This window comes from Vigna umbellata, chromosome 10 (assembly GCF_029865625.1).
Source record: "Vigna umbellata cultivar VRB3 chromosome 10, Vumbellata_1.0, whole genome shotgun sequence".
Lineage (NCBI taxonomy): Eukaryota > Viridiplantae > Streptophyta > Magnoliopsida > Fabales > Fabaceae > Vigna > Vigna umbellata.
In genome coordinates, this window is record NC_142174.1 from 20,158,325 (window position 1) to 20,172,509 (window position 14,185).

The 14,185-nt window shown below is 34.9% G+C and overlaps 1 protein-coding gene across 1 annotated transcript; it reads left to right on the forward strand.

The window, feature by feature from the left end:
• The first annotated feature begins 11,764 nt into the window (after nt 1–11,764).
• LOC148192133 (uncharacterized) lies at nt 11,765–12,487 on the forward strand. The gene is made up of 2 exons (XM_088100015.1): nt 11,765–12,198; nt 12,286–12,487. The coding sequence occupies exons 1-2, from the start codon at nt 11,765–11,767 to the stop codon at nt 12,485–12,487; spliced, it is 636 nt and encodes a 211-aa protein (XP_087956141.1).
• Nucleotides 12,488–14,185: the final 1,698 nt, after the last annotated feature.

The window sequence follows — 14,185 nt, forward strand, 5'->3', positions numbered from 1 at the left end:
ATATTTTATATTGTATTTTTAAAATGTATAAAAATATATTTTTTAACATTTGCGAGTACACGCAGATTTTAAAGTACTCACGAATTTTTTTGAAACTGATACCCACATAGGTAGCGGGAAAGTTACAAATGAAGTTTTTACTTTGCAGGGTTGCGAATATACATTATTTGTATCCGACCCAACTCGTTGTCATCCTCATACGTGATCTATTAAAATCATTCAAAAAATAAAATAAAAAGATGAATATTCATTCATAAATATATATGCATTTATCAGTCCTCTTTTAAGAGACCACAAATTCAAAAAATACAATAAGAAAATGAATTTTCATTCATAAATATATATGCATATATCAATTCTCTTTTAAGAGACCCCTTTATTGGGGTAGAAGAAAAATCTTAACTCTCAAAGTTTTCTCTTAAGTGGACTAAATTTAAAGTTAACGTAAGTTTGATTTTATTACAAGATTTTAATTAAGTTTTAGAGAAAAAAAATTATGTACACATAAAATTATATATTTCATTATATAATCTAATATATTATAGTTTTTAATCTTTTTATATCATTTTATTATGTTGTTATTAAATAAAATATATAATATATAATTTAATATTAATTATAATTTATTTATTAATTCGCAACGACGTAGACATAAACTATATATAAAGTTCAAAAATTATTAAGCACTTGTATTTTTTTTATTTTTTTCAATTTTTAAGATAAAGATGTTAAAAAGGAAAAACATTAATTTGATATTATTATAAATAGATGAAAAGAAAAGAGAAACAAACCAACATTATCTTTTGGTTGAATATATGTTTTTATTAATATGTGTTAAGAATAATTGTCTTATTTTAATAAATGTTGTTAAAAGATATAAATTTTTTATCTTATATTATGATCACACTTATTTAATGAACAATTAATTACAAAATAGTCATTTCATCCGATATTTTTGTGAGAGAATAAAAACGGTAGAAACAGTAACCGTCTTTATATTTAGAATTTATCATCTTATTTTAATATAGACTTTGTAATCATTACACGCCAGTTGTATTTAGGTTTAATCATTCACTAAGTCCCTATTTTCGCATGAAATCTCAATTTCGTCCCTTTCTTTCTGAAAATATCAATTGGGTCCCAATTTTATGAAAATTGCAACAAATCGATCCTTTCCGTTAAATTGGCTGGACGGCGTTAAAAAAATTGATGAGTGAATGCTATGATGACGAACGAACGCTCGTCCACCAGCGAACGAACGCTCGTTCAGCAGCGAACGAACGCTCGTCCACCAACGAACGTTCCACACTGGACGACCGTTCGTTCCACACTGGACGACCGTTCGTTCGGTGGTCGACGAGCGTTCGTTCGCTGGTGGACGAGCGTTCGTTCGTCATCTCAGCATCCACTCAAATTTTTTTAACGCCATTTGACACTATTTAACGGAAAGGATCGATTTGTTGCAATTTTCATAAAATTGGGACCCAATTGATATTTTCAGAAAGAAAGGGACGAAATTGAGATTCCATGCGAAAATAGGGACTTAGTGAATGATTAAACCATATTTATTTTCAATATTTATTTTAATTAATGTTTAAACTAACCCTAACTATTTATTTTTAGTATTTATTAAAGTTAATTAAATTATTTATTTTTAATATTTTTATTAATGTTTTATATTGATAAATATTTATTTTAATTACCTTTTTATGTTGATGTTAATATTTTTTTTAATTTTTATTTTAGTTAATTAAATTTACACAAACTCAAAATTAATTTTATATATTATAATTATCGTCAATGTATAAAATGCATTTCTTACATTAGATGTAATATAAACTTACTTAAAAAGATTTTACTATGAAAAAATGTGTGAATTTGTGTTCTAGATTTTTTAGTTAATATTTTTGTTTTCTTACATTGGCCGAAACAGAGTGATATGTATTTATATTTATTTGATATACATTATACAGGTAAAATAATCCTAAAAGATAAAAATTGTATATTTTTAGAAAGAAAGAAAAAAGAATGATAATATTAAATAAATATAAAAATATTATTTGTGTCAAAATATCATTTTTAGATTTGGAGTTGTATGAAGTGATTGTTTGTGTATAATTTTTTCGACAAATTAAAAGTAATTAGAATTGTAACAAGCAATTTTATTGTATGCAAAATAAATATTCTTCTAAAAAAGAGGATCCATGACCTGACCTGACCTGACCCGTAGGATGTTTGGAGATATTTTGGGGTGTTTCATCTTATAAGCATCTCATCCTACATATCTAATTTTCTAAAATATCCCTAATTAATTAGTTGGTTATTTATTAATTATATCTTTATTGAATATTTCTCTCTCGAGCATTGAATACACCTCCATTTTCCCCTATCACCAAACATGCACCCTTACACCCTTTTTCGTTTGTATTAAGAAATCTTACACTCCAGCACCCCATTTAAATTGCACCTCTGGTAATATTTAATTTTAATGTATGTTTAAATTATATTCGTTATATGTTTAATTATTGTTGTATTAGTTTATAATTATTTTTAAATTTATGTATGAGTTTATAATATAATTATATAATTTTTAATTGATATAAATTTAATTGTATGAATTTATTAAAATTAATAAAATTAATTTAGAAAACAAAACTGAAGATGTGCCTGTCAGATATGAGAATCCGATTATACGTGTATCGGCTGTGGAAATCTGATGCTTTGATTATCACATGTCCATATCCAATTTAGGTTAAATATTTAACATAAAAGTTTTATATATTACTTATATAATTATTTTATTAGTTTATAATTATATTTAAAATTATAAATCAATTTTTATGAATTTATAATTTAAGATAATATATAATTGTTAAAAAATACTTTTTATGAATTTTTTATATTTAATATAAATATTTTAGAAAAATTAAAGTTGTGAAGATTTGTATCGGATATGAAAATCCGAGAAAGGTGTGGTCGGATGTCAATATTCGATGGAAGAGTGATCAGATATGGAGATTCGATTTATGTTTTACGTTTGTGTTTTTCTTTTTTTTTTTCATTTATAAAATGGATTACAATAAATATGGAAAACTCTGGAAAGGAACACAATCACATATAAAACTAATATATTTACACTTACACTAAGGCTCAATAATGCAACTTTAAATAATGAGTTTGTACACATAATATCGGGACATAAGCAACAACCATGAAAAAGTAGACAAAAGCAAGTGACACTAGAGAAAGAAGGAAAGTTATACACATTAGATTCTGAAAATGAGCAACACAAGTGCCACTTGCTCGAAAGGTCAATGAATCTCAAAATGTCAAAAGGTCAATGAATCTCAATGAACGCACCACCTTTGCGAAGTTGTGGCTGCAGTACGACGAAGGTTCGCTCTGTCTGCAAGAATGGAGAGACGAAGACGAAAGCAAAGGGAGAGAGATGCGCGCGACTGTGTGCCTGTGTGTGCTACTTGTGTGTGTTGTTGGACAAAGGAAGAGGAAAGGTAGAGGAAGATGGAACTGCGAGTGGGATGGTCTGTGTGTGAAAGAATGGAGAGACGAAGAAAGCTAAGGAAAAATGAGATGTGATGCATATTTGAAATGCGAAAGACAGAAGTATAAGAGAAAATATATTTGTGCATACTAACAACCATTAAGAAATTTTTACCACTTCTATTTTTTTGAAAAAAAATATTAAAACATTCTTAATTACGGGGTAATGTAGACATTTTATAAAACTTTGGAGTTGTAGGATGAATGACTTGGAAGTGTAGGGTGAAACATCCATATTTTGGTCCTATATGAGCTATTCTAATGGGATTTTTTGGCTTTGTGAATTTTTTTTTGTCCCAACTCGTATGAATAAGAACCAAACCATGTAATTGGACTAAATTAACAATTATACTATATTTCTCTTAAATATACTATAATTCACTCTTTTAAATACATCTTCAAATCCAAACACAATTGAAAGTGTAAAATATTAACAAAAGTTATTGTAAAAACATTTGTATGTAATTTATTCTAAAAAATTAATATAGGACAGACTAACAAAATTAATCTACATTTCTTATATGAGACAGGATAGCTTAACTCACTGAATGAAAATAATCAAAACAAGATGAACTAGTTCACATTGCGATAATTAATTTGAAAAAAAATTATACCATATGGACCGGGCGGTCCGAAAGCAGCGCCGAGACTTAGGTGACCACCGACGTTTCTTCTATCTTTTTACTCCTCTGACAGCATTGTCGGGCGGCTTGCGTAAATATTCACCTCTCGTCCTTCCGCTTGGGTGAGTACTGATGGTTCACCGTACAAACGGCGGAGCAAGACCGACCGATCGCTAAACCGGGTTGTTAAGACGGAGATTAAGGTAAATAATGATTAGAGCTATTGGGCTGGAATTGAGCTGTGATTAACTTTTCACTAATCCCAAGCCCATAGCAAAAACTATAAATACAGGTCAGAGGTAAGTGGTAGATAGGTTGCATTTACTGCACATTCATTACTATTTCATCGAATCGCCAACAGTTTCCGTACTGACTTTGGCATCGAAGAATCTTTGACAGGTTCCCCCCGGACAGTAGGAGCGGACAACAGAGCTTAGAGCGGGACCGGACGATAAGAAGACAAATTGTGGAAACGTTTGGTGACTTAGCCCCAAATAACCGAAACAAAAATAAAATAAAAATAACAACTTATTTTTAAGACATTAAATAAAAAGTAAAATATATAATTATAATTTATTGCCAATTGAAAATATATTTAAGTTATATTTCACAAAAATAGAGATTTCATATACAAGAAAAGAAAAGAAAAATAGAAAACTAAAATTTTGAAAGCGATGAAAGTGTTTTTAGAAATATTTATTATCATTTGTTGTCTTCTAAAGGGTTGTTTAAAAAAATAAAATTGTTTCGGGTATGAGGTTGAGTTACTTCAAACACTTTCACAATTTCTCCTGTGATGTCGTCCGGTAACGGATCGTCCAACCTTCGTCTTCACTTCATTGTCCGAAGGGATACCTGCCAAAGGTTTCTGATGCTTAAATCAGCAAATTGTCGATACAAAAGTTCAAAGCAATGGTATTAAATACACAGTAAATGCGATTACCTACCTTTTATCTTTGACTTATATTTATAGTTTTTGGCATGTGCTTGAGACTAGTGAAACCTTAATCTTGGCCCAATCTCAGCCCAATACCCCTAATTACCATTTACCTTAATCCTTATAAAGAAAACTTGTTTGTCGAACTATGTCGTCCAGCGTCAAAGGGTTCGTTCGGCTTTATTTGTCAATTTGGGTAATGTGCTGTTATCCTTGTTGTTTCAAGGTCGTCCGCCTCGAGTGGTATGCCTCACTTTTCTTAGGCCATTCGGCCCCCTATGGTACACAGGCCCCCAATCCCTAAATGACGAAGTTGGCATTAGGGTTTGTTATGGGCGATGTTACTGTCGCTCTAGTGTGGTTTGGGATTAGGCCGTTCGACGGTCTTTTGAATTCGATTTTGGCGGGAAAACACGTGACGTGCACGCGTGCCATCCTTGTCTTGGGTAGTGGGAAGGTCTTTTAATCAAGGTTGTTCATCGTGGCATATTTCAACGGTTTTGATGAGTTGAGCTTTTTCCAAAATTTTTCTATAAATAGGGGGTTAGTGCCTCGTCATTTTCACTATTTTCCTTTCTTCTGCTTTGCACACCTTCTGACTTGCTTTACGCGTTCTTTCTTCTTAAGGTAATAATAATTTCGTCTAAAGAGTTATCGGGAAAAGGTCGCAGGGGTGCAGCGGGTAGAGATGATCGATCTTTTTACCCGAGCTCAAAGCCTCAGTTCCCTATCTATGGTTGGGAGAGGGTTATTAATGGGGTGGCTTTCGACCTTCTTCTGGGTAGGGTCGACATTGACGATGATGATGAGGTATCTGTGGGTAGTTGGCCGACCGTTCGAGGATACGGGTATGCATCACATGACGTTGGGCTTTACGTATTCGACTATGGTGTTCTAAAGAACTTGCAATGGTGGGTTCGCTGTTCGAGATGAAGAGGATGCCTGCTTAATACGATTGGGTATTAGCCAAAAGAACAAACAGGTTTTCCATGGGAAATGGTCCAATGCAGAGGATTTCTTCTTCGTGTATACCTATCTATTTAACCAAATGTTCGTTCGGGTGCTTTAGCAACCTTTCAAGCGGTCGTCCTCTGTGAGCTCAATGTCGCCCCTTCTCAACTATACCCGAACGACTGGGTTTTCATGCAGGCGTTTGTAGTGGTTTGCTCTGCATTGTGGATTACTCCTACAATTCCCATTTTTCTCCAGTACTTCAATGTCCGCCCACTTGCTAAGCGAGGATGGGTATCTCTAACATCTGTCAAAGACAATTGTTTATTCAAATCGTTTTAAGAGTCCTTGAGAGGGTTCAAAAAGAGATATTTTAAGGTTATAATGAAAGAATCTAGCTAGCTGGAAATCCGTGATGAGGTTGACCTTCCTTTATATCCCTTTTATTGGACAAGGGATCCTCGAAAAATAAACGCTCGACCAGTCGGCCTTATAAGCCCCACCGAGTTGGAGGTCGTTAAGGATCGCCCGTGAAGAGTGCGAGAAAAAGCACATTGATCTTCAACTAGAGCTGGATGAGGCCAAGCGTGAGCTGAAGGAAGCCGACGAGAGGGTCTGAATCGCTTAAGTAAGGGACGACCGGGCGGTTGAAGAGTGTGGCAAGCTGAAGGTGATGGCGACCAAGCACGCGGAGAGGGAGCAAGAGCTGGTTGCCGAGAACAAAGCTCTAACTGCTAAGTTGTCACATGCAGATGAGAGGATCACTGTTTTAAATGCGTCTGTCGTGACCGAGCACGAGGAGGGTTTCAATAAGGCCCTCCGCGAAGCATCCTTCTTGCTGGGGGTCGACCCGTATGCCGAGGGCTTTGATGTGATGAAGGAAGTTTATGAAGGGAATTTAACCCCCCTTAATGAAATGCTTGACAATGATGTTAGCGCTGATGAAGAAGCTGGTGAGGAAGAACCGTCGGCTGTTGATGGCAATGATGGCACCAATGATAAGTAAATGGGTTTGACTAGCACTAGGGAGGGGACTTTTTGTGATTTTTTGTTGATTGATATTTTTTGGAATGTGGTCGGGCGACAAACACTTAGATTTTGTTAAAGTGTTTGCTCCATCGACCCATTGATACAATTGGTGTATAACCCGAGATTTCATTTAATACAATAGTTTCCTTTTTTTCTTTATCGTTTTGTTATTTTCTACTTAAGTTATGGACGTTCGACTAACGTATTATTTAATGCTTGTCTGAGTTTACAATAATTATGTTCTTTACTCATTCATCGTTCATCATCGGCTAAGTTGACAGTGGTTCCTTTTGGAACTCTTCGTTCATCAACATAGGTTAGTATTGTTTATACCGAGCGAAAATGGTTCATTGGTGAACTCGTAGTTCACCGCCCAACAAAGTTGACAATGGTTCCATTTGGAATGCTCCGTTCATCAACTTAGGTTAGTATCATTTGTATTGAGCGACAGTGGTTCATTGGTGAACTCATCGTTCACCGCTCGATCAAGTTGACAGTGGTTCCTTTTGGAACGCTTCGTTCATTAACTTAGGTTAGTATTATTTGTACCGGGTGGCAGTGGTGAACTCGTCGTTCACCGCCCGACCAAGTTCACAATGGGTCCTTTTGGAACACTGTATTCATCAACTTGGTTTTCCTTCAATGAATTCAGTTGTCTGTTCGGTGTCAGTAGTCTTCGTGCATAATATTGCTCGGGTGAAATACTATGAATATTGTATTAACTTTGATGAAACAAGGAATTACAATGAGCGGTTATTTAACTGAAATAAAACTTCAAGTGGGAAGCATTCCAAGTGTTAGGGATATGCCGACCGTCTTGCTTCACTGGTCTTTCTCATACTAAGTCTCCTTCTTGAAAGCTCCTAGGTCGCACCTTGGTGTTATATCTTTTTTCAACTAATCGTTTGCAGGCCTCTGATTGTACAATTGCCGACTCTCGTCGCTCATCCAAAGTGTCCAACTTCGCCCTTAGCTCCCCTTTGTTTAGCCGGACATCCTCCAATTGCCTTCATAGGGACGACTCCCCTATCTAGACGGGGAGCATGACATCAGTGCCATATGTGAGGTTAAAAGACGTCTCTTCAATAGTCCTGTGCGGGTGCATCAGTATGCCCACAAGACTTTGGGCAGTTCGTCTACCTAAGCTCCTTTCTCTTCTCCCAACCTCATTTTTCAGCTCTGCGATAATTGTTTTGTTAACTGCTTTTACTTGACTGTTCGTCTATGGATGCTCTAGAGAATTGATGTCATGTTTAATCCCCAAATTCTTGTAGAATTCGGCCAATTTTTTGTCGATGAATTGACTACCATTGTTGGTGACTACCATTCGGGGAAGACCAAACCGACAAATCAACTTTCACACAAACCGAAAATTTACATATAAATGTTTAAATTTGTTGATGTAATATATGAATTGTCTTGTATGTCTAGCTTACCATTTTGTTTGTATTTGTGTTTGTATGTTCCCTTTGCTTTCTTTCCTTGCTATAATCATCCGGTGGGTATAAGCAGAGGGAGATGATTTTTCTTTGGAGCTAAGCGTTGGACGGAGGACTACAAATATTTAGTATTTTTTAGACTAGCTCTCATAGATAGTTTTGGTTTAACTACTTTGTATAAAGTTCATTTTATAGTTATTTTGATATTAGGTTAATGACTTTATACTTTTTTTTATACTTTTTTTATTGACTATATTTTTAAATATTAAAATATAATGAGTTTTTTATATAGTTAAATATTATATATTTAGGATGTTATAAATTACAAGGATAAACGACTTTTTTTTTGTTTTTATTGTGTTAAAATGTGGCTTATAAAATTATTGAACTTTTTTCTAAGTTTGTTTTCATAGGATAAACAAGTGATATATATAACATAAATTCTGATTTTATATTTGAATGAATGTAAAATATGCGATGATTTTGTAATCGTTGATATTTGTAGAGTTATTTTTAGGAAGTAATATTTATTAATTTGATATTAAATGTACTTTTTCAGAGCTTTTCCAATATTAAATTGTGAAATTTATGGAGAATGTTATTTGTATAATATACAACGAATCACAATTTTCAAATTTTCAGTCCAAAATTATAATTGACGTACGTACATTAATTATTAAGTTATCAATAAAATATTTTTTATTTTTCATTGGAGTAAATTCATTATCATTAACTAATATTGCTATATTTTATTAAGATTTAATTATTATATGTTTAATTGTAGCTTTTATGTCGATATTTTTTATATAGCTTTTATAAATTAAAATATTAGTTGTTTGATCATTGTTTTTAGGTTTAAACCCTTTAGTTGTCCCTATTTATGTATGGTTTTTCCATTTTGATCCTCTTCTTTTTATAATCCCCAATTGAGTCCTTATACGTGGTAATTTGAATCAATTGAGCCTCTCCCGTTAAATTTAGTTAACGGGGTTAAGTTTTTGCACAGATTGGAGGATTACGTGTGATTTTCTTTAAACGTGGCATGTTTAGACTTTAAACCTGGCATGGATTAGGCTTTATGCGTGGAATTATGTAAAACGTAATAATATAAAATTAGAGAAATCTGAAATGGGATTTAGGGTTTAATCAAATTCAATTTGGGATTAGAAATCTGAGAGGAGAGTGCATTAGAAGCTTGCGCGAAGTCTTTAGTGGAGAGCATACAAACTTGATTAGAGCTTTCAAGGTTTGTTATTAGAGTTTGGACGTCAATTGCGAAATCGTTGTAGGTGTGCGTGAACTAGTTGGAGTGGAATTTGTTGGAAGGTTAGTATGTCTACTTTACATAGATATGAATTTAATATTCGGTTGTTTCTGTTGTTATCTGGGGATGCTTTTTTGAATGTGCGGTTGGGGTTGTCTGAAAATGTGGTGTTTGTATATTGCGGTTGTGGTTCCCCATAGTTAGAGTTCGTTTGTTCTGTCATTATCACTTTAATAAGCGGTGTTTTTTGTCGTTTTAGGCTTATTTGTAGGTGTAGAATAGTCTTCATTGTGTTGTGTGTGATGGACGATATAGAGGTTGTTATTCACCATGGGGGGAAGTTCGTGAATGACGGGTGCCTGAAGTATGAAGGGGAAAGTGAGACAATGTATTTTGATCCTGACTTATGGAGTTATTTTGTTGTAGTGAGTGTAGTGAAAAGTCTTGGGTACAATGATTTTAAGGAATTGTGGTTTTCTGTTGGATGTGGTCCTGTATTAGATGATAGGCTAGAAGCATTGTGTGATGACGTAGGTGTCATGCATATGGTTACTTTAGCTCACTTAAATGGACAAGTTCATTTATATGTTGTGCACATTATCTCTCAACCTGATGTCATTCACATGATTGAATACAACATTGATGAAGGAGGTGACGAAGTTACACCTCAGGTGAATGAGGGTGGTGAGGGTGCACAATTTGCTAAGGGTATAGATAATGGTTTGAGGCAACAATTGGATGAGGGGGTAGGTGCTGATGGTGAGAGGATAGAAGTTTTTATTGGTCAGGCTGAGATGACAGAAGCAGCTGAAGATGACGATGAGAGGATAGAGGTTGATGAAGGAGATGTTGAGAGGACATAAGCAGATGTAGTGCAGGAAGAGAGATAAAGGTTGAGGAAGCTGATGTTGTGGCTGAGAGGACAGAACCAGATGAAGTTGAAGTTGAGGGTGAGAGGACAAAGGTTGAGGAAGCCGATGTTGAGGTTGAGAGGACAAAACCAGATGAAGTTCAAGTTGAGGGTGAGAGGACAGAGGTTGAGGAAGCTGATGTTAAGGATGAGAGGACAGAAGCAGATGAAGTTGAAGTTGAGGGTGAGAGGATAGAGGTTGAGGAAGGTGATGGTGAGAGGACAACAATAGATGAAGTGCATGAAGAGAGGATAGAGGTTGAGGAAGTTGAGGCTGAGAGGATAGAAGCACAAGATGGTGATGGTGATAGGTTAGATGGTGAGGCTTACAGAATAGAAGTGCATCACTTGGAGGATATAGAAGTAGAAGTCTATGATTGGAGTACATTACGTGATGATGATGATGGTGAGATGAATAGTGAGGATGGGTTAGTAGACATAAATGTGCAGTGTGATGTAAGTCAAAGTTCTGCTAATTTGGAGGTTCAGTTTGAACCTGTTTTACTTGGGTCTGAGTAAGATATGGAAGAAGATGACATTAATGATTCCAGTTGGTTCAATGACGAACGACAATCTGAGGACTTAACTTCTCCTGATATAAGTGATGAAGAAAGTGAGGATGAAGAAGGGTATGGACAATTTTCTACGTTTACTATACCAAAACAAATGGTTGATTTCAACTGGGAAGTGGGAACATATTTTGTGGATAAACAAGACATCCTTGATGCCATCAAAAGTTATGCAGTAGAAAATGAGAAAATTTTGAAACTTGTTAAAAATGATAAAAAAAGAATTAGGGTTAAATGTTTGGGATCAAAAGGAGAATGTCCGTGGAGGGTGTATTTTGGTTTCATGGATGCAGCAAAGTCATGACAACTGGGCACTGTGGTTGACAGGCATACATGCAGTAGGGAACACAAGTTTCGACTATTCAATGCAAAATGGCTTAGTAGAAAATTGGAAAAAACACTGAGAGAGAATCGTAATGTAAAGGGAGTTGATATTAGAGATAAAATTACTAGGAAATGGAACATAGCAATATCTAAGAACATGGCTTACAGGGCCAAAGTCTATGCATCAGACGAAGTGGCAGGGTCCTTCAGTAAGCAATGTAGTAGAATTTATGATTATGCTCATGAGTTATTAGCAAGAAACCCTGGGTCCACAATCAAGTTGAAAGTTGAGTCATATGATGGGAAATCAATATTCAAGAGGTTTTACACATGCCTAAAGGCATGCAAAGATAGCTTTGTCTCATGTAGGCCAATCATTGGCCTTAATGGAGCCTTTTTGAAAGGCAGACATCGTGGTGAGCTATTAACTGTTGTGGCTCGTGATGCAAACGACCAAATGTTGCCACTGGCGTATGCAATCATAAAAGTTGAGAACAAGGAGACTTGGACTTGGTTTATGGAGTTACTGATTGAAGACCTGGGTGAACCTGAGGTGTGTTCTTCACTTACAATCATATCAGATCAACAAAAGTAACTTCCATTATTATTATTGACTTTTATCTTATAGAAATGAATTGAAATCAATACCATCTAACCATTTTTATGACTCATTCACAGGGTTTGTTACAAGCTGTACAAGATGTTGTTCCTGGAGTTGCACAAAAAATTTTGTGTAAGGCATTTATATGTCAACTTCAGGAAGAAATTCCCTGAAAAGAATATGAAAAGGCTTATGTGGAGGGCAGCTATAGCAACCCACCCACAAAAATGGGAGAACGAGATGAGATGTATCAAAGAGGTCAACGAAGTCAACCTATGAAGAAATTTATTCCTCCATTATATATCCCATTAATGGAAACAACCTCTAGGAGGTAAGATGTCATGCCTCCATCAACAAGACATATGTCTGGTCGTCCTAAGAAGAAAAGGAGGTTAGAGCAATGGGAGTTGAAGAAAAGTAGCACCATAATGTCAAAAGGGGGATTATTGAAGAGAGGTCGCATCTATAGGGAAGTGGGTCACAACAGGAAAAACTGCCCCAAGAGAAACCAGGTGCAGGAAGAGGGACAACAACCCAGTTCATTGCCTGAGGGTGAACTAGATGGAGAAGAACCACTTCAGAGTTGAAGAATGTTATATGTTTTAGTAGTAGCAAATGTAATAGGGCAAAATTTGATGTTTATCATCTTATAGACATGTCTTATAAGTAATGATTTAATGTTTCAGTATGTAATAGCCTAAAGTATCCTACATATTGGTACTTGTATGAACAATGGATGACTACTTTTTCGTATTAATATACAAATGTTGAGTTCTAACATTGACAGTTTCTTTATTGCAAGTAAATTAAAAATTTATTATTTATCATCATAGTATCTTTTCTGTAATACACTTGTTAAGCTGAAGTTTCCATGTGTGTCTTGGACTTGTGCTTCTTTTGAACCATTAAGCAGGACATGTGTTTTTCTTTCTTGAAATGTTGTACATACAAAATTTACAATGAAATTGTTAATAGCACAAAAACTGTTTTGTGCAATGTACTTCAGTATCATCAAATATACTATAAAGGAATCTAACTTGGAAACATTCTTTGAACTTTATATGGTCAGTTAAAGTCATGGAGGCTGTATAGATTGGTATGGAAACCATCCTATATGTTATTGACAACAAAATGAAACCAAAACAAAGACAACAATTGAACTGATTTTTTCCAAATTATCATTTCATTAAAGATATGAAACTGATACATCTTCATAGCAGAAAACATAAATACATTGCAACCTCTACATTAAATAGAACTACATTAACATTATCAAGCCTACAACTAATATCAAAACAGACCTAAATTATCAAGCTCTTCCCATCAACATTGCAATTATAATGATGTTCATCACACATAGAACGCTAACAACCCCAACCAAAAATTTCATCCAGCTTTGAAGTCCCATCACAGCTTTCTGCACACCAACTATCTTCTTATCACTTTCATTTTCAAAACTCTTCACCAACCTCTCATCATTTGCTTCCAGCACCTCACAGCTAAGACTTTCTTCATTTCCCCAATCAGTGAACCACCTGAAGTAGTTGCATCCACCATTTTCACTTCCAACCTTATACCTAGGGCAACTTCAAAATTTTTTGCCGCGATTCTTACTGGTTTTCACAGTCCTCAACACAGACTTCTCTCCAAAATGACAGATCAGCGAAGCATCACAGACCGCAAATGCTTTCTACAACACTTATTGCAAGTGGAAGAGGAACACGAATGACCCATCGACATTGTTGCGACTTCTACTTTCGCACTTCACTGTTTCGAAACTTCACGGGCTTTCCAATCTTCAAAAACAAAGAACCCAAATTGACTTCGCGCAAGCTTCACCCTAAAGAACCCTAAATCCTATATTTCAGAAATCATATTATTTCAATTTAAGAACTTCCCAAATGTCACATTTAAAGTCTAAACATGCCACGTTTAAATAAAATCACACGTAATCCTCCAACTTGTGCAAAAACTTAA